The sequence below is a fragment of the Equus przewalskii genome, chromosome 2, assembly GCF_037783145.1.
Source record: "Equus przewalskii isolate Varuska chromosome 2, EquPr2, whole genome shotgun sequence".
Classification (NCBI taxonomy): domain Eukaryota; kingdom Metazoa; phylum Chordata; class Mammalia; order Perissodactyla; family Equidae; genus Equus; species Equus przewalskii.
In genome coordinates, this window is record NC_091832.1 from 24,618,179 (window position 1) to 24,646,114 (window position 27,936).

A 27,936-nucleotide genomic window follows, 5' to 3' on the forward strand; every position below is an offset into this window, starting at 1 on the left:
ACCGAGGGCCTTGACTCGGATCTGCAGCCCGTCTTGCTTCAAGGCCTCTCAATTCCCACACGGCCCTGCCAGCCAGCCTTGCCCTGGAATACCCTCTCCTGGGCCACCTGCTGGTGATGAACATCCTGGGTTCTGTGCTGTGGCTTGACGTGGCTGAGTCATAAGACCTTTCTTTTTTCTGCTAAGCTCTAATGGAAGCCTTCTGGTCGGGAGCAATGCCCCAGGTCTACCTTGTGGGAAGGCCGAATGATGACTACTGACGATTGCTTCTCCCCACAGAGGCAAATGAACACGTGTGTAGTGGTTGGGGGCGGGGGTGGGGCGGAAAAGGCAGCCTAAGGGGCAGGAGTCCCTTCTAGATAGCTGCCAGTTCTGGGCAGGTGAGACTGCCTAGGGTGGATAGGGAGGACACAGCACACCCCCACCCCAACCCTCCTGGATAACCTTCCCCCCCAGTGCTGCCGGCTGCCATCGGGCAGTGGTCAGATCAGTCTCCCCACTCACCAGTGACCACATTTTTCAAACCAAAACTCAAAACGCGTGGCCTGACAAAGAATTAAAGAATTTCTGGTCACCTTCCAAATGCAAGAGAGAATGCTGGAATCTCTAGGATAATTCCCGTCGTTAAAAGGGACATTAGGTCGGAAACCTTGAAATTCAGGGTCTCCTCTTTATCAGGCATTTTTTCGTACATTATATCATTGATAGGTGAAAAGAACCCCACGAGGTAGCTGATAACTGTTTCCATTGAATAGTTGAGAATACTGAGAGTTAATAACTTGCCCAAGATGCTACATCCCGGAAGTTTGAATTTTGGTCTGTCAGGGAAGGTTCGAAGGGGTGTGTGTGTGTGTGTGTGTGTGTGTGTGTGTGGCGGGCGGGGGGGGGGGGCGGGGGGGTGGCGCAGAAACATCCTTGCAATTGCAGACGCACACGCCATTTATTTGAGGCCTCGAAGAAGGGCAGCCAAGAACTGAGCTGCCCTGGTTCTCACTTCTGACTTGGAAATCCCCGAGCAAAGGCCTCGGTCGCCGCCCAGTCTCATCAGGATCTGGCCCCAGGCCTCACGGCCGGACATGGGGGAAAAAGCCCTTCGACCTTGCGGGTCACCCCGCGGCCTCGGGCCGTGGCCCTAGCCCAGGTGCGGATGGGTGGGCCGCGGCGTGGGCGGAGAACTCCGCAGGCCGCCTTCTGCCCCCTCCCGGGTCACATGGACGCGCCTTCCGCAGTCAGGAGCGCGGAGCGGAACGAACCCCGGGGAGGAGCGGGGGCGGCGCCGAGGGCAGTGGGTCAGCGCCCTGCGGGGCAGGTGGGCGGGCCCAACCGCCCCTCGAGCTGGCCGGCCAGCCAATCAGCGGGCGCGGGGGGCTGGCCGGCGGGCGCGCGCGCCGCGCCCCGCAGCGCCCCCTGAGGGGCGGCGGCGGGAGCTGGTTCCGGCTGCGCGCGCAGCGGTGGTGGCGGCGGCGCGATCGGCCGGGCTGTAACCGTCGTCCGTCCGGTAGCGGCTGGAGCGGCAGCGGCGGCCGGGCACGGCGCGAGGCGACGCCACAGGGCAGCGGCGGCAGCGGGGGCAGCGGCGGCAGCAGGAGACGCAGCGGCGGCCGCAGCAGTTGCAGCAAGACGGACTCGTGGACACGCGCCGCCGTCGCCGCCGCCGGGCCGGGCCGGGTGTCGCGCGCCGAGGCTGGGGGGGAGTCGTCGCCGCCGCCGCCACCGCTACCGCCGCCGCCGCCGCCGCCGAGGTGACTGAGGAGAGAGGCGCCTCCTCGCTCCCGCCGCCGCCGGACTTCAATGCCCAGTCCCCAGCTCGCCAGCGTGAGTGCGCGCCTCCGGGCGGCCCCGCGCCGGCTCCCGGGGCCTCGGGGAAGCGGAGGGCGGGAGGCGCCGCAGCCATTAGTGCAGGCCCGAGACACGTCCCCGGAAGGAGGGCCGGGCCGGGGCCGGGCGGGGGGAGCGCGGCCGGGCTGCGTGGAGGACGAGGGTGGGTGCGGAACGGGGGATCGTGCGCGTGGACGCGGAGGGACGTGTGCTGTGTGGAAGAATGTTGGGTGCGGGGGGAAATGCGTGCGTGAAGGCGAGCGCGTGAGTTGGGGAGAGGGCTGGGTGTGCGTGAGGGGTGAGGGGCGAGGGTGGGAGTTGGGGACAGGATCTGGGGGAGTGTGGGTGAGTGTAGAGGAGAGTGAGTGTGGGTGTGAGTGAGGGGGGACGGAGCGTGTGTGGGTGAGTGCAGCGGAGAGTATGAGTGAGCGGATGAGAGTGAGTGTGGGGGGGCGTGTGGGAATGAGTGAGCGAGTGTGGGGAGCACGAGTGTGGGGGAGAGAGGGGTGAATGGCGGAGTGGGAGGGGGAGAGTGGGGCAGCGCGGGGGGAGAACAGGAGTGCCGTGTGCGAGCGAGGGGCCGGGGGGAAGGTGAACGGCGGGCGAGGGAGCGCGGAAGGGTGTTTCTGCGTTCGCCCCTGTGGGAGCGGGCATCCTGGAGGTCTTTCTCCTTGGTCACTGTGAATGGCGATAGTGATCCTGGTGCCCTGGGTTAGGGAGTTCTTTCCAGGAGCATCTTGTCCCGGGTCCTCGGGTTCAAGTATGAGGGAAGGGTTTAGGAATATATTCCACTGGTACTATCATTTTTCTAGCTCTGGGTCTTTTTAAAGAAAGGGTGTGCTTTTTTTTGTGTGTGTAAATTTTTCCCCCATGTTTCATGATATCGACATAAATTTCCAAATTTGTCACAAATACGGTGGCCATCTCATCCTACTCTGGGGCTCTAGGAGCTAAGTAAAACAAGCTTGTCCATTGCCCAGGATCGTAGGCTCTTGCCGTTAGCGTGTTCAGAAGCGTAGACTCTTGTAAAGTACTGCTAGTTTTTCAGGTGAGAGGAGTTTTATTGATAGGTAAATTGAAGTAATATTTTTTAGGTTGTGGCTCTTTCTTACCTTCCTGGAGAAAAGCTCTTAAGAAATAATCATAATAATGTAACATATTGATGATGAAGAAGAACCATAGGCTAGTTTATTATTTCCTGGAATTTGTCAGGAAACATACAAAATGTCTGGCAGTTGTACCATCACTATAGGCATTCAGCAAATGCTTGTTTGTTTGGAGTCACCAAACTACAACTCCTCCTGGATTAGAATACCGTGCCTGCTGAGTTGCTGCCACGCTCGGTATTACAGAGTAGTTTCTGACAGGAAGTGAATGAAGTTGTGCTTTGTTCAATGTGCAAAAGGAAATTAAGGCTGGAGAATGACACATTTTTAAGGCTTCAGAATTACTTGCCAGCACACCATTGTGTTGGTGAAGGTGGTGAGCAGCTGTTTGCCGGTATTCTGATCCTGACGTTTTTTAAGTTGTTTCATATTTGTATTCTGATCCTGACGTTTTTTAAATTGTTTCATATTGGCTAGTGAGTGGACTAATGATTGTCACGGACTTTCCCCAGATTCTTGTGTTGTAGAATTAGGGGTTCTTGATGAAGAGTACTTTGATGGGTTTTACATGTTAATGATGGGAAGTTTCTTAGAAGTTGGGAGTCTTTCAGTATGATAAGCGAAAGTAGGGTGGTCCTTTTGATAGTAGATGTCATAGATTTACAGGCAAAATCATTGACGTGTGATTAGAAGTCAGAAACTATATTTTTCTTAGAGTATCCTTTTTCTCAATAGCATGCTGTCCAATTTCAGAAATAGTGAACAGTATTGTTACTATTCAGTAGGGGACCAGATTAATTAGTATTAAGCGCCTACTATGCACCAAGTGCTTTTTATACTCATTTAATTCTCACAGCTACTGTAAGGTGGTAGGTGTCCTCATTTGCGTTCACTCGGCACATATTGGGTGGTTTCTATTTGCCAGGCACTAGGGATACAGTGATTCTAAGTATAAGCCGTTGACTTAACAGTGATGAGATGAAGAGATATAGAGACTCCCAAAGCGGGTAAGTAACCTGTCCCAGGTTACAAGATAATAAGAATTGGTGCTGGATTAAACACCTATGTCTGTCTGACTCCCAAGTCCTTGATTTTTCCACTATACCCTTATTACCCTCACAGTAGCTTGTCTCACTTGGAGCTTTCTCATCCACACAGTGGCCTAGCAGCTTGTAGAAAGATGAGAGATGTTGAAGTTAATGCAGAAGACTGAATGGCTGGGGGCAAGGGGATCATTTAGGAGATGCTGACTTGAGGCTCTTTGGGGCCTGAGCTAGGCTTTTATGTGGGTGGAGATTCTGCCTTGAAACTCTCTTGGGGCCTCAGGGTGTGTGCTTTAAGACAGAGTTTTTATGAGACACCTGGGATATGTCTGGGAGAGGAAAGTCTGATTAAAGAAACCCAGCAGCCTTTTATGTTTTTTATTTTGGGTGAAAGAGAAAGAGTGTTTATTGGGGCTGAGAGTCAACTAGAAGTTGTCACTTCTTTGTGGAAGTTTTTCTGTTCAGCTGTGTGGGATATTTACCTCAGGAGATTGCGAAGATCGAGTGAGAAAATATATATGAAAGCACTTTGTTAATTATAAATTGAACTACAGATTCAAAGTATTATTACCACTCAGACTTTCCTACTAAGGCAACAGTTTAATTGTTATATTTGGTAGCTGGAAAAGGCCAGCGTTTTGGACACCTATACAAGTGAGAAATTGTTTAGAACTGCTGAACCAGGTGTATTCTGACTCAGAACGGCAAGAGTCAAACCACTCCCTCTGTGAGTCAGTCAAGTAAAATTTAGTTTGAACGAACCAAATTTGTAGGCAGAAACCATTTACAACATCGTTGAACTCTGGTGGCAGGAGGGAAGAGTAAATGTTTGAATGCTTTTGCACATAACTTTCTTAAAAAGTCTGAAAGCCCCATGTTTATATTTTCCTTGAAAAGACATTTGTGTAAATGAGGTAAAACAGATTATTTTTCTTAAGATTTAACTTTTTATTTATTTTATCTTTTAAAGGTAGCATTGCTGTATGCAGTAGTTTACAATTTTGAGACGTAAAATTGAAATTCATTAGAGATTTATTTTACAAGATTTGATTGTACTGTTCCTTTTTGTTGGACTGTGGGATTGGTAACCAGTGACGCATCTAGCAAAAGCATTTACAATTAAGTTTTAGAGGAGCAGTACACACATTTTTAGCTGTTGCTCTTGGAAGAGTGCAACTTAAGTTAGAGTGAAACCTAAGTTAGGTTGATTTCTTCAGGTGCTATACCATCCACCTATTCTACTTGTAGAAGTTGAGGGTCTTGAAAAATTTTGAGCAACTGGAAATTAGGATACAGAGTTTTAACATGGTAGACGTAGTTATGTTATTGAGTGGCAGAGATCTTGAGGTCTTGAGATACTTGTGAAGTCCAACATGATGCTTTAGGTTTCAGCATTCCCTTCTTGGGAATCCTCTTTGTGGTAAATCACAAATCATTCTATTTAAAATTCATAGTCTTGTAAGTGGCATTGTTTCAATTTTACAGATAAGGAAATTGATTTATAGGTAAATTTTTGAATCCCAGGTTTTGGAATCCAAGTTAAAGAGTATCAATAAATATATGGTAGTGGACAAAAAACAGTTTTTTCCCTTGGGGCTTAAAGTACTTAAATCTCTGGCTGAATTTTTTTTTTTCCAGTTAACTCTAGTCGTTTTACAGAGAGCTATGTAGGAGTTAAGTAGATGGTAAATAGATGTTAAGAAAACTGGCCTTTTTTGCTTGAAATTTAGTATTTTGTTTTTTTAAAAAAAGGATACTTCAGTTACTTGCGTACTTTTTTTACTCTTTTGGGGATGTTGCATTGAGATTTTTCTCACGATACTAGTTGGGTTATATAGAAACTGATGATTATATAAGTTTATGAAGCAAGAGTCCTTGATGTTACAGTTCAGATAATTTTGTGCTTTGGGTTTGTTAAATGAATAATGGATGCCACCAATTATAATTACTTTGAGAAATGGTGACTTGAGTCTGTTAATCTGGAGTATCAGAAGAGCTTTTTACCCATTTTAACTTCAAAACTAGTATATGTGTAGAGGTGTCTGGAAGCTTTCTCCTGGTAGCCTTTGTTTTATTGACTGAACCACATTCTCTAGCTCCTTTGACTTGCTGCCCGCTTGCTTGGGACTCAAAGCCATACAGGATTGCTTGGTGTAGAGCTCAAGTAGATATTGTATGTAAATCTTTTGCTCCTTGGAGTCATAGAGGTCTAGGCTGAACCAGAAACTGTCACTACTCTAGTAGCTCCACAAAACGAGCTGTACAGCACTGCAAACTTTGTCCACTTTCCAGAGATAGCTTGTGGAGTTACCAGGCCCCAGGTGAGAAAATGACCCTTCTTCTTACGTCTTATGGTGGTTTTCCCTGGCACTGTCTGTTCTATCTGTAGATTTACAGGGCACAAAATCTTTCCCAGAAAAATGACTATTAGGAGTTGACACATTATACCAGTAGTTTTTATGTGACTTGAATACAAGTGTTTTTTGTTTGTTTGCACTGATTTCTTGCCCATAGGTTCTGTAACACAGCATCCACTCCATTTTAAGTGGCCTAGAAAGTAAATTTCGTCACTGGAATATAAATTTACATTGCACAACATTGGCTTTAAACTGCAGGGAATTTTAAGATTAAGCTTTTCTATGACCCTTTCTTTGGTAGTTGAGCCTGTTTTGAAAAAATGTGTTGACTTAGAATGGTCTTTACCTTTAGAGAACTGTTGTATTTAATTCCTTTAAGAGTATTTTTGGGTTGAAATTTCATTCTCAGAAATGTTAATTCTTTTGGCATAAAATGCACGCATGATATATTTGCTTTAGCAGATCAGCTAAATTACTTTATATTTTTATTTCTGCAGTGGTCAGAAATGTTGGCTCTAAAAGTAATGTATCATTTGACAAGAATTCAAATTCACAATCAGATCTACTTTCTTCCAGTCCTTTAGTTTTAGTTGAGATTTGAGCATAACATTTTTTTTTGCACTGTTTTATAGGAAGCATTCACTAGGTTGTACCACCATAGTATTTGTAAATTGGATTTATATTCATAAGTTGATATTTACTGGTTTTAGTAGCAAGATAAATTGATGTGTTTTCTATTTTCCATTGTTGGTGAAAGCCTATCATGAGGGAACAGAGTGACTGGTTAGTGCAGAAGGATATGAGTCATCAGCAGGATTTGTCAGCAAATTGAGAAGGATATGATGGAGAAACAATAGACTCTAGTGACATTATTCTTCATTTCCACACGTGTGGTTACAAACAAGTTTCTTTTTGGTGACCGGTTTAAATTATTCAAATAATTTAGGTCTTTCTGGATGAAAGACCCTTCTAATGTAAGTCATAGACTACACTCTGAATTGTTTTTCTAGTGAGGTTAGATCTTCATTTGGGGAGGGAGCATCAACAAGTAGAATTTAGTTAAACTCATATGTATTTACTAGGGAAAATATTCAACTATCAGGTAGGGTTTAGTAAGTTGAGAAGCTATATTTGTGAAGCTTATTGGTAATTATGGAGCTGCGCAGCACATCAGAAGATGCCCACCAATATGGCAATATTTGTTCTCTCTCACTGAGCAAAGAGTTACTCCTTGACTCTACTACTCTACTTTTAAATTCCTAAGAGCTTTTATTGTATTTGAATGGGTCTTAAATTCTCAACATGTTCAAGGCCTCCCCATAGTTGTCTAATCGAAGACTCAGCTCCTTTCTCCTCATGCCACCATGGCCCTTCACTTTTTCTACGAGTCTACTATCGTAAAAGTTTTGCATTTTCTCAGAAGTCTCAATCCTGCTTTATTCTACTCATGCTTACTTTGTGTTTTTGAAGTATGTAGCATTAATATGAAATTTTAATGTCCATCATCAAATATTTTTATCCACATTGATACTTCTAGGATCTTGATCCTGGATAGTGTTTGTATGATGTGCACACAAGCTCTGCAAATGCTTGTTGTCAGATTGGATGTGCTGCATTTTAGTGTCCTTCAGAGGTGACATATTGTCCTTCATCTCAGTAAGTCTTGGAGGAAGAGCACAAGAAAGATGGAATTTTGCATTCTTTAAGTGGGAAGAGAAGGAAGGATGTTGAAGTAAGCTATTGAGCAAAGAATAATAACTCATTGACATGGCATCTTAGAGGTATTTCACCATTTTTACTTCACATTCATATGTAATGTGAAACAGTTGCTTTCACTGTATGGTTTTTAAAGATTGTGAATGTTATGTTTTATGAAAATAAACATCAAGCCATTATTGGGCAATTAGTGAGTAGACAGTATATTTTAAAAGGCCATCAGCAGCTCCAAATAGAATGATTTGGGTTCTGGTCGGTTTCTCTTGTACTATACTCAGTACACAGAGAGATGGCTGTGAATTATAGTGTGATTTATAAAAAGCAAATTTAGGAGAGGAAGTGAATTGTAACTTACCCAGTTTTAGGGGAAACTTGGACCAAAATGCCCTAACAGCAGAAAAATTTCTGGGGCTCAAACAAAAGAATTTATGCTGACAAGATGTAATTTGGAATGTTTTTATTCTGTATCCTGTACATAGAGAGCTTCCTTCCCCCCTTTCAGTGGTGAATTCTTGAACAGGAGCTTTAAATATGCTCAATACATTTGACAAAATGGGGAAATGAAAGAGTTAAGCTGACCCATAAACTGCTAAGTTCTGAAACATATATTTTAAATAATGCTAACAATAGCCTAGAAGTTTTAGCTTTGCATGCTGCTCCTGTGCTGTAGGTTATTTTGAAAGGTGATTCAAATAACCTTTTCCCAAGTATGTATTTTGCAACCTCAGGGCACTTGCAGCTGTTACAGTCATTCTAACTGTCCTGATATAGCTCAGAAAACATTTCAGAGTGGTGTTGACAGGGTGAATCCAAGTGTCTTTTTACTACTGAATTTGCTTTATTAAGTTGAAGTGCAGAATCTCAGATACGTTTCTTTATTAATGAAATAATCGATTCAGTAGTTCTTGGGTTAATGTATGTTTAGTGAGGATGTTGGAAACTAAATTAAAATGGTTAACACTTAAATTGTTCCCCAGGAAAATTACGTAGCCTTTTGAGATTAAAGAAGGAAGGTTGGAAGGAAAGAAGAAAACAAACATTAGGATTTAATTTTATGAGGATGCAGCTGAATTTGAGGTAGTTCTTATTGTATAAAGGAGGTTACCACAGTTGTTTAGGGGAAAGATGTGCTTAAACTTTATAACAAAGAGGCTTGGGAGTCTTAAAATGCATGTAAATGAAAGTCTTTAAACATAAAGCCCATGGAGAGGATAGCCATGATAGCTTTTCCTGGAAATGAAAGTATGAATGAGTAGAATTAAATAGAGCTATGTAACTTAATTTTTAAAAGATTCACTGAAAACAATAAGATTAATGCCCGGTATTAGAATTGTGCAGTTAGGATTTTTAACGTTATTACCACTATTCAAATAATTTTTTAGAAAAAGTCAAAATTGGCCATATTATTGTTACCGCCATTTAAATTTTACTTAGGAAAAATAACATTTTTGGACAAGAGATTCAGCTGGAGAATTGCTAATCATTAGAGGAATGATGGAGTACAAAACTGAAAACAAATATTTTTGAGTGTAGCATGAAAATATTTAATGCAGTTTTTGTCTTAGAGTTATTTGTAGAAGCAGGAGTTACTAGAAAAGGACAACTACTTCTAATCACCAGGGTACATACAAATTTGAAAACCACTCCCTTTCCATTTGAGTGGGAACAGGGCCCACAGGACTTCAGTAAATAACTGTCACTGTTCTCAGAAGTGAGTGTGATTGTCGGTTAACTGCTTGCTTGCTTTTCTGAGCGGCGGGCCATGTATCTCCTGCTAGTTCTGAAATGTTAAGATATTTTCCCACCATCAAGGTCATAATTTCTTTTTATAGAACTGATTATTGATTTCTGTACTGGAACTTGATTCTCAAGTTCCCTCCTTAAATGAGGAAGTGAAAAGTGGGAATAACCAGGGGAGCAACTATGAAACTTTTTTTGTAGCAGTAAAAAAGCATCTTGCTATTTTTAGCTTGTTTACAGATATTTTGGATCCAAATTTGTGTAGAATTTAATGGATACCTCTCTCCTTACCAACTCCCCAGGACTGTAGCCAGTAGGGGAGGAGGACTAACATTAATTGGAATCTAAGTCTAAGTTTTAAGGAGTCAAATGTATTCGATGTTAGTTTGATAAATGCGGCAGTAGAGGGATGAACAAAGAAAAGCAGCACTGAGTAGAGCTGTTGTTTCTACAGGGCTCTGATGAGTTGGGTGTAGGTCCTGAAAGGTGAGTAAAATTTCAGTTTGAGACCACGTAACCAGAAGATGAGCGTTTAGTTAGCAAAATTGAATTCTCTTTAGTTTACACATCTCAAGATACTTTTTTCCTGAAATGATGAAAATGCAGTAAGGACAGTAGTACTTTACAGAGGAATTTCCCTACTTTCTTGATGATTGAGAAGATTTTGTGTTCTGTCTTCTGAATAATCTCTGAATATTGTTAGGCTTCTCCAAGTTCTTGCAGTTACTCAGGGCCTTGCCTCTTTTTTCACAGTCCTCCTATCCAGGCTGTGGACAAATCCTTTTGAGTTCTACCTCAGAGTACATCTTGAAACTGATCCCTTCTTATCCTCTCCACTGCTGCTACCCTGGACAAGCAACCGGTACCTCTCTCCTGGATTATAGCAAGAGGCTCCTCCTCCGGAATCTCCCTACTTCTACCCTTAGTGCTCATATAACCTGTCTCCACAAGCAGCTAGAGTGATCCTTTTCAACATATGTTGCTACTCTTGCTTGAAACCTCATTTTTCTCCAAATAAAAGCCAAATACTTAAGTGGCCCTTAAGACTCTCTTGTTTCTCTGACCCCGTTCGTTCCCTTGCCCTCTCTGCTCCAGTAGCTCTGTCCCCCTTGCTGTTCCTAGAACACTCCAAGCATGGCCCCACCTCATAACTTTTGCGATGGCTAATCCCTCTGCCTAGAATGCTCCCTCAAATATCTATTTGGCTCACACCCCCAGGTCTTGGATAAATGTCAGTTTTTTCAGTGAGGCCTTTCCTGATAGCCTCACTTAAAATTGGAATCCTCTTTCCCTCTGGCACTGCAGTATCCCCTACTTTGCATTTTTCTCCGTAGCAGTGGCGTATTTTATTTGCCTTTTTCTGCCTACTAAAATATAAAATCCATCCTGACAGGAATTTTTGTTTGTTTTGTTTACTTCTCTTGCGACATGTATAAGAGTATGTGACACAGTGTATGTCCAGTAAATATTTGAATTCATTAATAAATTCTTAACTAGCCAAATTGCAAGGAAAATGTCTTAACTCTTCGTGAGAATGAATTATTTACTGTTGACAGATTATCTATACTTACTTTAAGGGGAAGTGCAGGTGTTTTCATTGAAGTGAAATGAATTTGTTTTAGGAAAAAATTGTGGCAAGGTTTTAGTCTTACATACAGTATTATGCTTTCATGTTGCCTGTTTGTAGAAACCAGGCTAACTCAAATTTGCATGACTTCCTGTAGAATTTCTGGTAAGAAAAGTAACACAGTAAATGTATGCTTGCTGGTTCTTCAGACTTTTGCTTTTAGATTTTATTTTCTTAGATCTAGAATTCTTGATTGTGCATTTATATTGTCATCTACTGTTTTAATTTGGTGAATACTGGCATAAGCCATTAAATTAGAGGGCTTATGTATCATTTACTTTAATTTGGAAATAGAAAGAGGTGCTTTCTCAGTGGAAAGCTTGATGTGAGTGGCTTGACAGGAATTTTAAAAGGATGCCCAGTAAGTTTGATTACATTAAGTGGGGCTGATTTTGTAAAGTTCCCTCACACCCTTGAATTCTCTATGTTTATATTTGAACTTAGTATTATAGTTGCCAAAGCAGGACCTGAATTTTACTCAATAATTTTGTATTTTTAACAAAAAAGAAAACTGTCTTTCTGGAATTGTATAGATACAGGCCTGTGTGGGAGAGAGGACTTGTCTTTGGCTTGAGGGTTCTTGTAATCCCATGGTTATAGCATTGTTAAAAATGTAGTTATATTGTAAATCGTAGAATTTTTTATCACCCTAAATTTAAAAAAAAGTAAGGTAATATATGTACATGGAAAAAAATTAAAACAGTTCAAAAGGTCTGTATTATGATAAAGTAAACCATGGTCCTGGTCTCCAGCCTCCAGTCTCTTCCACCCCCAGGCAACCACTGTTCCCTCTTATCTTTGTAACCTTCCGGATAGTCCATGGGTATGAAAGCATGTAGAAGAGTACTCACAAATATTTCTCTATATATTGTTCATACTGTCATGTGCCTTGCTCTTTTCACTTAGTAGTTTCTCTTAGCCATCTTTCATATCAGTTCATAGAGATGTTTTATTCTTTTTAACCTCTGCATAGTTTTCCATTTTGAGAACATGCCATGATTAAATAATGGATATTGTATTACTTCATGCATTTTTGTTTTTGATTCTTATCTAGGTCGATGTTAGCAGTAGTGTTGACGGTGGACATTTAAACTCTAAACATATCCCTCTTCACAGTTTTAAGTAGTCTCTGTTATTGACTTAGTCTTACTGGCAGTGCACTATCTTAGCTTGGTAGGCCGCTGCTTACTTCCTCTCTTCTTTCAGCTCCCTCTTCATTCTTTCTCTTTCTCCCTTCCCTCCCTCCTTCCCCTTCTTAATTTAAAAGGATTTCTCTGTTGCAGAACATCCTTTCTAATCCTTCAGTGAAGTTATATTCTTTTGTTAAAAATGGAAATGTTGTTTAGGAAAAGGAAATATCCCAATTTTGACATTTTACAAGTTACAGTTCTGTAAAAGATAAAATTAAAGAGTGGAGAGAATATTTGGATGTATATTTGAATTTGACTGCTATTGTATGTTAAGTAAACGAGCTTCTTCCATCACCTAGTAAATAAAAAAAATAATAAATTTCTACTTAAGTAGGAAGAGCAGAATTAATGCTGGAGAGACACCTTTAGAAGAAAGTTTTCCTGTAAGGTGTACAGGTGCTGAGTTTATGCTAAAATGTAGGGTTCTGTAACTTTTGAGTACTTTTCAGCTGTGGCAGGTTGTTTATGATTTTTTTACAGACTCTTTGCTTTGCATTCTTAACATTAGTTTATCTGAATTGACGGGTGCAAGAATATTTTAGTGTTGCTGTGTAGTTGAACTCTTAGGGGAAGGGAAAGGAGCAGAAGCTTGCTTTTATCTCGTATCTGTTAACATTGATAGAACATACTGTTTGATTTGGGAGAAGTTCCTTTGCTGGGGATCTCAGTATGGTGTTAAGAATTGAAAATCTATTAATGAATTGTCCTTATCCCTGGAAGTGGTCCTTCCAAAATGAGCTTGGAGGAATAGATGGAATAAAGCTTGTTCTGTTTGCTGAGCAGATGAACACTGGAGGCAAGGTAGAAATCTTAAGGCTAGAACTGTAACCTTTTAAGCCTGGCCATCACTGCAGTGCAGGTCTTTCATGACTGCTCAGCTGACACACATATTAGCTGCGATAACGTCATTAAACCAAAGGGATTCAAATAGATGAGAATGTCCTCGTATTGTGCTCTGCACTGCATGCAAACTGTTGTTCTTTGAGTATCCTACTTTAATAATCTTTTAATAATGTTGGTAGTACTTTAATAATCTTTTCTCCGCTTGTTATAAAGTCACAGAATTGCAGATAACTATCCCAGCAAATATTTGAAGAAAAGTTACACTTACGTGAAAAAGGTTATGACTTGGGCCGGCCCCATGGCCAAGTGGTTAAGTTCATACACTCTGCTTCGGCACCCCAGGGTTTTGTCAGTTCAGATCCTGTGTGTGGACCTAGCATCGCTCATCAGGCCATGCTGAGGTGGCGTCCCACATAGCAGAGCCAGAAGGATCTATAACTAGAATATACAACTAGGTACTGAGGGGCCTCAGGGAGAAGAAGAAAAAAAATTTTTTTAAATAAATGATCTGTCTTAAAAAAATTATGACTTAAAAAATATGTAGGTACCTCTGTTAGTCAAAATTGAAGGAAAAAGGGGCCGGCCCCGTGGCCGAGTGGTTAAGTTCTCGCACTCCACTTCGGCGGCCCTGGGTTTTACCAGGTTCGGATCCTGAGTGCAGACATGGCACTGCTCATGAAGCCATGCTGAGGTGGCATCCCACATGCCACAACTAGAAGGACCCATAACTAAAAATACACAACTATGTACCGGGGGCTTTGGGGAGAAAAAGGAAAAAAATCTTAAAAAAAAAAATTGAAGGCAAAATAAATAGGGAGTAGGAGACCTGGATTCTTGTCTTTGATCTGCTACCAAGCAGCAATGTGGTCTTAGTTAAGCCATTTTAACCTCTCTCGATCCCACACTTCATCTTTTTTTGAAATGGTCAGAATAGTTGATCTCTAAGTTTCTACTAGTTTTAAAATTCCTTGAGTGGACAAGGAGTACTCTATGAAATGTGTAATCTAAGGTGGCTATGTTCTGGAGTTACAGTTAGAATTATGAGTTAGAAAGAGTGGTGGTCTTTTTGTTTTTCTTAGTTTGAGTGTAGAAGTTTTATGTTTTTATGTAGTAGGTAACTCATTCTGTTGAAGTATTGAAGTTCTTAGAATGCCATTTTGAATTTCTTTTTTTTTTGAGGAAGATTAGCCCTGAGCTAACTACTGCCAATCTTCCTCTTTTTGCTGAGGAAGACTGGCCCTGAGCTAACATCCGTGCCCATCTTCCTCTACTTTTTATATGTGGGACGCCTGCCACAGCATGGCTTTTGCCAAGCAGTGCCATGTCCGCACCCGGGATCCGAACCGGTGAACCCTGGGCTGCCGAGAAGCGGACTGTGCGCACTTAACCACTGTGCCACCAGGCTGGCCCCCATTTTGAATTTCTTACGTATCTTTCGTATTTTAGGAATGTTTTAGTTTTGTGATTGTGTCCACGGTAATACAATCACAAGTATGTAACTCATAAAATAGAATGCTATAAGAATACCGTAAAAAGAAGACTTGAGGATAGAAGAATAGGCTTGAAAGTTTGCAGGCATATGTTCTTTTACATCTGTATTTCAGTTTCTTCCTGGAAATGGTTCTGTAGTCATATCTTTCATGACATTTTCTATCTGGTCACAGTCATCTTTTTTAGAGACTTCTAAATAAGCATTTATTGGTGGCTTGGGGAAGAGGCAAGTGAAAGAACTTAGACCTTGTCCGTGTTTCCGGAGGAATTTAGGATTATGTTGACACTCTGAGCTAGTTGTAAAAATTACTGTGTTTCAAAGCAGCAGGCTTAAAATCCTAATAAAAATTCTGCCGCGTCTCTTTCTTGCCTTTTTTTGGTAGGGATTAATATTTGGGCAGGAGACTGCTGTGTGAATCAGTGACCTTTAGATCCTTTTGTACTCTTGAGGTAGTGATGTGAGAAGTAGTAAAAAGGTAAACTGGACTAGAAAGGAGATGATGGGATTTATACATTAGTTGAGTGAGCAGGCATTATGGTACCTTGGAAAAAACCTGGGACTAACAGAAGACTTGGGTTTGAATTGGGGCTCAACTAATTTCATTCACCTTAGACAAGTCACCTCACTTTTCTGATCCTCTTTCCTCATTCCTCATAGGTAGTAACAACAACTGTGAGTTGTGAGAAAAAGGACATAATTTTTTGAAAGTACTTTAAGGATGAATATTATAATTGGGGGCCAATGCATATACTTTGCATAGAGAGAATTAAATCCTCAAAGTGGAATTTTGGTAAATATCCTCCTTCCATTTACAGATATAGCTTATTTTAAGCAAAGTGTATATGTGAAAGACTTAACCGTCAAAGCAGAAAAATGAGATCATTGTGAACTTTATCAAGAGTCCATGCAGGGAAGGTTTCTTTAAGGATCTTTCAATCGCTTAAAAATGATTTAAAATGAATTTTAAAATTCAGTCATTTAAAAATGATGTGAGTTAGAAATAATCTTAACAGCACAGAAACTTTGTTGAACCCCATTTTGGAAAAAAAGACATACTTAATCTCTGACTTTTAAAACTCTTGGTATACATCTTTGTCTTCGTAGACGGCAGTAATTTAGAATGGGTGGCATTTCAGATGTCTTTGCACTCATAAAGTTGTGTTTACTGTGCTGTCAGCCTCCAGTTCATTTCACTTATGCTCTTCTCCTGCAGGTTTTTCGTTGGAATATACGTTGCACATTTATGGCGATTCTGAGCGTGAGGGCAGACTTCTGCCAGGCTCAGCACAGCGTTTTCGCTGACAAGTGAGCTTGGGGGTTCTATGTGCCATAATTAAAATTGCCTTGAAGACTCTGGACACCGAGACTGGCCTCAGAAATAGTTGGCTTTTTTTTTATTGCAAGCATATTTCTTTTAATGACTCCAGTAAAATTAAGCATCAAGTAAACAAAAGTGGAAGCTACCTACACTTTTAACTTGTCTCACTAGTGCCTAAATGTAGTAAAGGCTGCTTCAGTTTTGTATGTAGTTGGATTTTTTTGGAGTCCGAAGGTATCCATCTGCACACATTGAGGCCCAAGTTAAATTTGGATTCAAGTGGATTCTAATACGTCTGCTTATCTGGAAGAGAGAAGCTTCTTAAAGAATACACAAGTTGAAAATACAAAACACGGATCGATAATAGGCATTTAAGTGGTCTTTTTAATGTTTTCTGCTGTGAAACATTTCAAGATTTATTGATTTTTGTTTTCATTTTCCCCATCACACTCACACACGCACGCTCACACTTTTTATTTGCCATAATGAACCGTCCAGCCCCTGTGGAGATCTCCTATGAGAACATGCGTTTTCTGATAACTCACAACCCTACCAATGCTACCCTCAACAAGTTCACAGAGGTAAGACTGTAACATAGTCTACTTTTGGACTGATTTATACGTAAAAGCTCATTAAAAATTAACACCAGGGGCCAGCCCTGTGGCCGAGTGGTTAAGTTAGTGCGCTCCACTTTGGCAGCTCAGAGTTTGACTGGTTCGGATCCTGGGCACGGACGTGGCACCGCTGAGGCAACGTCCCACATGCCACAACTAGAAGGACCCACAACTAAAATATACAGCTGTGTACTGGGGGGATTTAGGAGGAGGGAAGCAGGAAAAAAAAGAAGATTGGCAATAGTTGTTAGCTCAGGTGCCAATCTTTAATAAATAAATAAATTAAATAAAAATAAAAATTAACATCATTATAAAGAAATCTCTTGTTACAAAAGCATTTATTTCTGTGATTGGAGTATGGATGAGCATTCTACTGTTCTTTCTTTGAATTGGTTCAATTAGTTAACATCAGATTTTTAAAAGAACATTCATGGAATTTGGGGAGACCTTAGAAATTATCTAGTACTATGTTTTTTCTTATAGCCTTTCTATATTATTAGCAATTCTTTTGTCATACTTTCAATAATAAAATAATATTTATCGAACACTTAGTCTTTACCCAGCATTCAATAAGCACTTTTATGCATTATATCATTTACTCCTCACAATAACCCTATGAGGTATAGGTGCCATTTTTATTTCCCTCTTACAGATGAAGAAGCTGAGGTTCAGAGCAATTTAGTAATTTGCCTGAAGGCATGCAGTACGTGGTAGAGCTGTCTCTGACACTCAAACTCACGTCTACCTCAAATCTTCTGACCACTCTTGATGAAAAGCTATCCCAGAACTACTTAGCAATAGTAACCATCATATATGAGAGTCCAGAAACGTAGGGGAAGGAGAGGGATCATAGGTAACGTTTTATGTCGGATCCTTCCTTTTTTCCGTCGGTAGTAGTAGAGAAACTCTTTGTACTTCATTCACTGAACATTTGAATGTAAGCTTTTTAATCATTCCCTTGTGTTCACTCTGAATGTGGTTTCTGTTGATGTATTTATGGAGTGGACTTAGAGATCTGGATGAATTGTTAGGGATTCTAATCCACCCCTCTCATTTTACAGATGGCAAAACTGAGTTCAAAAGAAGTTTGACTTGGCTTATGGTCACAAATATTTACCATAAAAAACTCTGCCATAACCTTTCAGAAAATGCTTACTATGGAGTTTATTTTAATGGGATTTTATTTTTTTTTTGAAACTTTGTAAAATTCTTGACTCACTAACAACTTTCCTGAGTCTCTTTTGAAAGAGGGCCTTTCTGTGAAAAATAAAGGCCTTTAGCAATAAAAATAACTTTACTCTTTAGATAACCAAATGATAGACACTTCTTGTAGGATATCACTGTTCTTGCTTATTTATACTTTTAATTCCCTGAGCTTCTTAACTTTGTGTACACAGTGTACAAGTTGGTTCCAGGCCTGTGTGCCCTTAGGTTGTTCAGTCACCTTTAAGCCTGGCTGAACTACATGATACTATTTTCAGCCTGTGGATTCCTTGGCCATAGACTCCAAAGTGGCAGAGGCCACTGTCGCCCTGCAACTATAAAAAGATGTTGGTTGCCCCTTGAAGATAGGTAGTCACTGGATTAGACATTACTGTAGGAAAATTTTTAAAGAAGCAAGGCTTCTGGCTGTAATTGTTTTTGTGTTTGTTGGCTTTGTAATCTTAAAGTTGGCTTTTTAAATCTTAATTTCAAACTACTTGTATTTGTTTAAATTTGAAAAAACAGTAAGTACTTACTACATAAAAATCAGAAGATACAGATAAACAAAAGACAGTTTAAAAATACTTAACTGTTAATACCTGGCTTTTAGATGTTTTTCTCTACATGTATGTATATATTTATAAATATACATAGAGATAGGATCACACTGTATTTTTAAGAAAATCTTCCCCCGACCTTCTTAGTACTATTTTTATAGCCGTTGTAGTATTCTGTATGGATGTGCCATACTTTCTTTAACTATTCCCCTGTTTTTGGACCATTAATGTTGTTTCCAGCGTTTTACTATTTCGAATAGCCTGTGCTGAACATCCTAGTACCTAAATGTTTGTGTATATCTTTAATTATTTCATTAGTATAAATTCCCAGAAGTAGAATTTCTGGGTCAAAATGTATGTATGCTTTTCAAGTTTTTGTATTATGCTGCCAAATTGCCCTTTATAAAGGTGAGTCTTATTGACACTTCCACTGAGAGTGCAAGAGTGTCCATTATATATGTTGCCACACTGAGAATGATTTTGATCTTTATCTAAGAAGGATGTCTGATTGTTTCAGTTTATCATGGTGCATTTTTAAAGGTTTGGTTGCATATTCTAAAAGCAAGTTCCCTTATATTGGTTGTTCTTTAAAGGAACTTAAGAAGTATGGAGTGACAACTTTGGTTCGAGTTTGTGACGCTACATATGATAAAGCTCCAGTTGAAAAAGAAGGAATCCACGTTCTAGTGAGTGTGTAGTGTTTTAATTTTTCACTGCAAACAACTTGTACCTTTTAAATGTAGATATTTTGCAAACTTGGCACTCAGTGGTTTACTTTTGAGCTTATAATAGGAGTGACAGTGTTCATAGCAGTCTATTTAAAGTCCTTTGGATTGGCAGTTTTGTTCATTTGTGACCTTAAAATCTACACATGCGGAGTATTTTCAGCAAATAAAAATCAAAATTTAGTGCACACTTATTTCAAGAAAATGGAAATTTGCATTTTGTTTTCTCTGGAAAATTAATGCAGTATTTACCTTTGTTTCTAGGCTGCTGGTTTGAATCTAACTGAAAGTAATTTCCATCAGATATTCTTAAGTCACATGGAAATATTCTCTCTCACTTTGCAAGTACAAATTAGTTACTTAATATTTTGTAGATAACTTTTAAGGGACAAAAAGATGGGAGAAGAGGATAAGAAGGGAGGGGGAGAAGGCGTCTTGCTTCAGAGTAATCAGCATCGTTTCTGAGACTTTTTGGTAGGTTTCTAAGAAGGTTTTGTATGGTTAGATTACTTTCATAGTTCAGTTTGAACATAAAGTAATTGGAATGATTTTGAATTAAATTCCTCCCTAGGGGCCACCCCCATGGCCGAGTGGTTAAGTTCGTGTGCTCTGCTTCAGCGGCTCAGGGTTTCGCCGGTTCGGATCCTGGGCGTGGACATGGCACCACTGATCAGGCCATGCTGAGGGGGCATCCCACATGCCACAACTAGAAGGACCTACAACTAAAAATATATAGCTGTGTACTGGGGGGCTTTGTGGAGAAAAAGGAAAAATAAAATCTTTATTAAAAAAAAAATCCTCCCTAGCCCCTAAATATGCTAGTTCATTATCAGAAACAGGAGCCGAAGATTAGGTGAAAGTTTTTATTGAGTTCATAATAGTTTACATCAATGTGAGATTTCAGTTGTACGTTATTTCTTGACTATCACCACATAAATGCTTCCCTTAACCCCCTGTGCCCACTCCCTACCCCCCTTCCCTTGGTAACCACTGAACTGTTGTCTTTGTCCATGTGTTTGTTCATATTAGATTAGGTAAAATTTTATGCTTTCTTCCCTAAAAAGTTGTCTAAATTGCAGAAGCCTGTAGTGAAATGACCTCATAGTCTTAGACCTATTTTATTTGATTGTTGGGAAGGCAGTGCAGTAGGAAGAGAACTGGAAATTTTTGTAGTAGTTGGTTAGGAAGAAAGTAGTAAGGAAAATATTGGTACAAGGTTATGTTCCTACTTTTTATTGAGAGGTGGTTCTGTAGTCATTATTGCGCTGGTAGTAGTTGGGAAGGCAGTTGATGCAAGAAAATAGATGTCCTGTTGGTAAGGTGGTCATCTCATAGATATGGATCTCATAGATCCATAAAGTTTCCCCACCTGCATTTTGGTGAAAACAAAAATTAAGTAGCCAAGCATTGTTTTTTAAAAATGTATTTTAATAGTATAGCACGGTAATAATTTGCTTGCATTCCATTTCTAAATGACTTTAAGGTCCCTTGGCTGAAAATCACTGATGATAAGTGTAACCATGTGTAAAATGTCCTATGTTTAAAAAAATAAAAACACAATTTTAGGTTCTGAAACTAGGCTGAATGCAAGTTCTTTTTCCAGTATTGTGAATATGTTCTCCAGTGGGTAGAAGAGAAATCAGTTTGTTTTGACAGATAGCAGGCTGAGAAAATGAACTGTGGATTGACCGTAGTCTGTTTGAATCGGTAATGTTGGTAAACACCTTTATGAAATTGCAATGAACTAAAGAACTTGAACTAGTTTGTAGAAGATAATGGTAGGTCTGGGATTTACTCCAGGGCTTTAAATCCAGGCTTTTGTTTTGTTTTAAATAGCTGTGATCAGATAAAATTAAAAGTCTAACTTAAGCTTGAAAAAACAAGGACATTTAGAATTAAGCTTGGGATTTCTTTCTTTTTCCAAGATAGAGATTTTAAGATGGATTGTTAATTTACTTTTGCTAGGTGAAGAGGGTTTGGAACACTTTATAAGAGGATATCCCCAAAATAAGACCTTGTAATCCTTTGACCAATGCTCTTGCAAATCAGAAGCACATTGGAAAAGACTGATGGTGGTTTCAGCTATGTCAGTTTGAAGTTCAGATGCTTCTAAATTATGACTGTAATGATTTTTTGATAGAAACTGCTTACATGAGAAAGGGAAGCATGTTTCATATTGTTGTTTCTCAACTAGGTGCATTGTAGGGAGTATTAGAGGAAGTAAGCTCTAAACTAAAGTACTTAGTGGTTTTACTGCTATTTACAGTTAAACTATGTAGTGGCATTTATAATGATAACACTGACAGCCCTTTAATTATGGGGCGTAGTTGACAAAGCAAACATAATGTGCTGTCATGGCTAATGGGCTACGTGAAGTGTTCTAGTGGTGCCAGTAATGAGTGCAGAATCAGTTTAGTGCTCTGTCACTTTTCTCTTTCTCCTTCTCTGCTATCTTAAAGTGTCCTTATCCAATCTCATTAGAATAGTCTTAGGTTTAAAAAAAAATTCCAGTGTTTTTGCATTTCTCTTTTTGAAACTAGATGGGAGAGAAGGTATATGAAATATGAATCTCCCTTCTCCCCTTTCTTCAAAGCTGATTTATGTTGGTTTCTTAGGACCTCTTGCTAGGTAGCAAGGAAGATAAACCCCTGCCTGTATGTGAATGTACATGGGGTTGGTCTTAACTAAAAAACAACCCAAATCGATGAATATAAAAAGAGAAAGGGATACTTGGGGAAACGGTCTCCATTTGCTCAGGACCCTGTCATGTGGCACTGTGCTTGTTAAATGAGATATGTATAATTTAGGCAGAGCTTTAAAAATATTTGGTACTTGCCCTTTTTTTTTAAGTATATAAGCACAAAGATAGTAGTATGTTTCTGTTATGATATGCTAAGCATTGGAGATTTCTTATCAGAGAGCCTTTCTCTAAAGAAAAGATGTCATGACTTAGAGCTATTGGGGTGATAATTCTCAAAAATATTTGTAGAGACCAATGAGACACCAGTTTCTATTCTTCTTTGTCAGAGTGGACCTTAAATCATATGGACAGATGTGTCCTCTCCTGCTTTGTCTTGGCTTTAATTACAGTTGTCTCTCATGTCTAATTACTGCTCTATTCAGATAAATATTTGAAGAATACTAGCCTCTTATCACTGTGATAAGAAATTTCCATAAGATAAAATTAGATGCCTATGATGCTTATTACACTTCATTGGGAAGGCTGAGTTATTTGGCATAGTTGAATTTCGATCTTGGATCATTTTTCAGCAGTGATCAGATTTGTGTTATTAAGAATAGGTATATATAGTATAGTCGGTTCCCTTAGGCCTGCCCTGTGTTACAATGTAGCTATTCTGCATTAGGATGTTAATCCTGGAGAAAATATCAATTTAATGTAAAAGATCTTTTCTTTCCAGGATTGGCCATTTGATGATGGAGCACCACCCCCTAATCAGATAGTAGATGATTGGCTAAACCTACTAAAAACCAAATTTCGTGAAGAGCCAGGTTGCTGTGTTGCAGTGCATTGTGTTGCAGGATTGGGAAGGTAAGTTCTTATCCTTTTGTTGGTGAATTTACTATCAAAAATTTCAGTTTGGTGGAAATTTGCGTTTATTACACTAAATATTAAATTGCCTGAAAGTAAAGTTAAATGAGAGCTGGCGTAATGATGTCTCAAAATAGCTTGTTGTATTTCATTGGTTCTCTGATTCTGTTGCCATACTGGATTGAGTGGGTGATGGTTCAGAAGTTGTTCTGAAACTGATTTAATGTAATTATCTTTGAGTGAAAAACACAGTTTTAATTGTGTTTTCTTTTTCTCCCCATTTCAAGTAAGCAAAGGTTCAGGTCTTTGAGATGGGCAACAAAATTAAAATAATTTTAGATTTTGAAGAATTTATGTATGGTTAATTTTGGATTGAGATGACTGGGAAGTTATTAGGTAGAGAGCAAATGGCTACACTTTAAACTCTTGAAAGGAGATGTATGGAGAGTGAAGATTAACTTTGATTTTAAAACCTTTTTCCTTTAGCATTGCATGGAATGGTGTTGCAACACTTCCATCAGCAGCAGATTAAATGGCAATTTATAATGTGCACTTTGACTCAAAACATTAGTTCAGGCTGTTGTTGCCTTAAGGTGGTGGTGACTCAGGCTGTTACGTCTGCTCAGCCCTTTTATTTGCTATTTTCCTTTTTGGCAGTTTAGTGTGGTACAGTTTCTTCTTCAGGGTCAGAAGTTTCAGTCCTTATCCTGAAGGGTGAAGGATTTGACTTGGGGCAGTTTATAACTAGTAGCTATCCTTGTTAGGTACTCCAGAGTTGGTGCCCTGTAATGGACCTTTTTTAAACATCGCTTCCTTTGTTAGATTTTTTTTTTTTTTTTGAGGAAGATTAGCCCTGAGCTAACTACTGCCAGTCCTCCTCTTTTTGCTGAGGAAGCATGGCCCTGAGCTAACGTCCGTGCCCATCTTCCTCTACTTTATACGTGGGACGCCTACCACAGCATGGCATGCCAAGCGGTGCTGTGTCTGCACCCGGGATCCGAACCAGCGAACCCCGGGCCACCGAAGCAGAACGTGCGCACTTAACCTCTGCGCCACTGGGCCGGCCCCCTTTGTTAGATTTTTTAAAAAATATCTAGAGAACTGTTTCTAATTACCAATTCTCTGACACTCTCCTAACTCATGAAAATGATTTTGTTGAAGAAATCTAGCACCCTTTTAGTATTTGATGAGGAAAGGATATTAAAGTCAATTTGTAATGAAAATTCTGAGACACTCATGATAGAAAATACATTTGGTGATTTATTTTACTGTGATAATGGTTAAAGACCAATGAAGAATTTTTGATGACTTATAATGATGCAAAAACTTGAGATATAATGTGGTGATGTTTTAAAGAGTAAAGATACCTTTGCTGTATAGGGAAATATCAGATATTTTAGTATACAAGAGAAAGGAAGGCTCAAGCTTTGCATTGTTTTGGTAATATGTAATCCTGGGTTTTAAAAAATCCTTTAATTCCAAAGACCTGTGAATATTTACAAATGAGTTTCTCTCTGCAGGGCACCTGTGCTGGTTGCACTTGCTTTGATTGAATGTGGAATGAAGTACGAAGATGCAGTTCAGTTTATAAGACAGTGAGTATGAAGTTTTATATTCGGAAACACATAAATCATGATCATATAAGAGGAAGGAATTACGGAAAGTATCCATTTGTAGTATGGAATAATTTGCTCTCTTTGGCTTAAAATATTGTTTCATTGACTATATCAAAAACAGCAAGTGATAGAGAGACTCAATGATAATACTGGCTGCAGATTTAAAGGTTTTCTAATTTAGGTGGCAAATTTGGACGTTGTAGAATATGTCCAGCGTGTGACTTGAAGAAGTAGGAGTCTGTAAAATGAGTGGCTAAGTGGCAGAGCCTCAGTGATCTAGTGTCTCTTCAATGGATGTCCAGAATACCTTCCAGACGCAACTCTGTGACCAAGAGGCAAGGAAAAATCTAGAGAGGAGCAGTTAATCACCTAGGACTCTTAAGTGACCTGTTCTGGCACAAAATCAGGATAGTGGTGCCCAGACAGAATCTTGGCATCAGTCTGGAATAATGGGCCATGCTGTTTTGTTGTCCAGAATTCTTTGGCAATTATTGTCTAGCCCTTTCCCTTTCAACTTTTTCTTTAAAAAAAAAAAAAAAAGAAAACAAAGACTGTGACAGAGGGCATGGAATGTATGGTAGCAGCTCTTGGAAGGCAACATTTCAAGGAATGCCATCTGTGCTTGCTGCTTCATGTAAATACTTGCTACCAATTCTAATCTGAAGAATATATTAATCTAATTGGGAAGAGAGTAGTCACATGTCTCTGGATAAACCATTCTGATGTTTATTAAATGATTAATAGACTCTAATAAGAGTCAGCAAAGAAAATTTGTCTCCTCTTCTAGGAAGGCACAGAAAGTTCATGTTGCAACTCAGCCCTTTCACTTAGAAGTGATGTTGTATAGGAAATATGCTGATTTTCAGCTGTGTGGAGTTAGAAAGACCTTAGGCCGTAAATAATGCATTTCAGTGAACCAGGCAGCTCTTTTTTTCACATGACAAAGTTTGCCATTTTTGTATTTTCAGAAAAAGAAGGGGAGCATTCAATTCCAAACAGCTGCTTTACCTGGAGAAATACCGACCTAAGATGCGACTGCGCTTCAGAGATACCAATGGGCATTGCTGTGTTCAGTAGAAAGAAGTGTAAACGAAGGCTGATTTGTTGTGGCATTTAGAGGGAACTCTTGGTACCTGGAAATGTGAATCTGGAATCTTAACTGTGTCATCAAAGTAGTGATGGATTCAGTACTCCTCAACCATTCTCCTAATGATTGAAAAAAACAAACAAAAAAGAAATCCCTCTATAACGTGAATAAAATGTTTAAGAAAAGAAAAAGAGAAAGAGAAAAGGGATTAATTCAGTGAAGGATGATTTTCCTCCTAGTATTGGAGTTTGAATTTCTGCCAGGATTGAATTATTTCAAAATCTCCTGTCTTTTTTAACTTTTTCAAAATAGGTCTCTAAGGAAAACCAGCAGAACATTAGCCTGTGCAGAGCCATCGTTTGGGGAGCACACTCTTCCGTTACGCTTGGCACGCAGATCTCCCTGTGGTGGGATTTCTTTCTTTTTTGTTGTTTTTCCTTTTTGTTTCAGGGGGGTACTTCCCCCCTATTTTCTCTTTTCCCTTGATACAAGTTGTAGATGAAATAGGAGAAAGCCCTTGTTGCTATAGATGTGTGTGCAGTCTGGCAGCCTTAAGCCCACCTGGGCACTTTTAGAAAAAAAACAAAAAACACCAAAAAAAACAGTGTCATATGTATTAATGATCCAGGTGGTTTTTAGTCTTTCCTGATGATGGGGTGTTCATGTTAGTTTCTTTTCTTGAAAACCCTATTCAACATTAGGCAAAGTAGCTAAGAGCCTTTTGTTTTGGTAAATTAGTGGGGAAATGGCATTTTAAGAGGACTCTCTTCTCAAAGAACTTAGCTGAGAGTCGAATTCTTCTCTTTTCCAGCTGATGAAGCTAAGTGGGTATCCCAGAAATGTTTGTTTTCTGAAGGGGAGTACTCCAGGCCATCACTGAAGCTGTGTCCAGGCAGAGAGTTAGCACACTTTCTACACCTTGTAGAATTCTGGGCTGTAGCATTACTCTGATTTTCTGTCTAATGAAGGCAGAGAGTGCTGGTAGTTTAAAATTTTTATTTTAGGACTTATCTGTACTCTGAATTTTCAGGAATGGTCAAAGGAGTAGCAGCAAAGATACAATATTTTGGACTTGAGAAATGCCTGTGATGAGTATTTTCCAAACTTCCCCCTATTACAATTCAGTTTAACCACTGATTGCCTTGTTATTTTCTTACTAGGTTCTTTATGAGATTTAAAAAAAAGAAAATCACTGGTTCAAAACCAACAATGCCTAGTGAGTATGTGTCCACAGGCCATAACAGGGTAGAAGAGAGACGTAGAGCAACCCAACGAGTAGCAAAGGGACTGTGTTGCTAGTGAAATGATGTAGTATCATTTTTGCAGATTATTTGCTGGGTTCAATGTGCTGATCTAGAAAAGCTGTTTTTTCGCTCCTTTGCAGAAAGTAGTTGTGACTGGGCTGCATTGACAAAGCAAGTTGAAGGACACCATCAAAGGCTCTTGCACTCTTCATCTAAATATTACATCCTTAATAGTGTTCTGCTTCTGAGGATTTGAATAAAGGCTTAGGGTCATCTTGTCCTGCTGGAGTTTGCTGTGCAGAGCCATAAACTTCCCATTTTGTTAGGATCAGCTAGACCAGTAGGAATGGACTGGGACCTTGTCTCACACTGATGATACCTCAGATGTTGGCTGGCTATGTGAACTGCCTATTTCCTCTGCCGGAGTTGTTTTGATTTTTAACTAAATGAAAATCTGTAGATTCTCTCCTCCCCTAATCCCAGAAAACAAAACAAAATAATGTTTTTTGAAATTGTTTCTAGGATTTCAAAGTGAAAAATGATGGTACTATCCAAAATTCTTTATTTCAGAACATGACAATAGATTCCTTTAATGTAGGCTCAAGATCAAAACAGCATGTCCTGTAAGCTCAGATAGACTCTGTTGACTCCAAGGGTTTTGATCAATATCATAACAAACTTTTCCCTTTGACATGCTCTGATTTTTGTTGTTTGGGGGGAGGGCGTGTGTGTGTGTGCGTGTGTGTGTGTGTGCGCGCGCGCGTGTGTGTGCGGTGTCCACCAGTATCAGTGCCTGCCTGCGTTAGGAGAATTACATTCCTGGTTCTGTATGAGGAGAAGGGTGTATAAAGCAACATGAAACATTACCCCTCATTTTGTTTTAAAGGACAAACTAATGTTAATTGTTCTCAGAACTGGATTTTCTTCCTCAAAATTAAAAGTTTTCTTTTCTTTTGGATTTAATGAAGTATTGCTAGCTGAAGCCAGTTTGACATGGTGAGAGAGATGTCAGACTGATGAAAGGTGTGCAGCCTGATTTAAAACCAAACCCCGAACCCTTTTAAAGAACAATAAAACATATTTTACATGC

General features: G+C 39.8%; 1 protein-coding gene across 8 annotated transcripts; it reads left to right on the forward strand.

Moving 5' to 3' along the window:
- PTP4A2 (protein tyrosine phosphatase 4A2) lies at nt 1-27,936 on the forward strand. Of its 8 annotated transcripts, XM_070610419.1 has the most exons (7): nt 1,679-1,815; nt 15,590-15,722; nt 16,146-16,831; nt 19,218-19,310; nt 22,769-22,899; nt 24,420-24,494; nt 25,484-27,936. In XM_070610419.1, the coding sequence occupies exons 3-7, from the start codon at nt 16,736-16,738 to the stop codon at nt 25,590-25,592; spliced, it is 504 nt and encodes a 167-aa protein (XP_070466520.1). In that variant the 5' UTR covers nt 1,679-1,815; nt 15,590-15,722; nt 16,146-16,735; the 3' UTR covers nt 25,593-27,936. The 8 variants fall into 8 exon arrangements, with proteins under 8 accessions (XP_070466523.1, XP_070466521.1, XP_070466519.1 ...); XM_070610422.1 differs by lacking the exons at nt 1,679-1,815; nt 15,590-15,722 and adding an exon at nt 1-293; XM_070610420.1 differs by lacking the exons at nt 1,679-1,815; nt 15,590-15,722 and adding an exon at nt 816-1,141.

Bases quoted from the DNA above. Each gene is read 5' to 3' on its own strand.
- PTP4A2 (XM_070610422.1), top strand. From the start codon at position 16,736: ATGAACCGTCCAGCCCCTGTGGAGATCTCCTATGAGAACATGCGTTTT. The intron at 19,311-22,768 runs GTGAGTGTGTAG...TTTTCTTTCCAG, and splicing joins AAGAAGGAATCCACGTTCTA to GATTGGCCATTTGATGATGG. The intron at 22,900-24,419 runs GTAAGTTCTTAT...TTCTCTCTGCAG, and splicing joins TGTGTTGCAGGATTGGGAAG to GGCACCTGTGCTGGTTGCAC.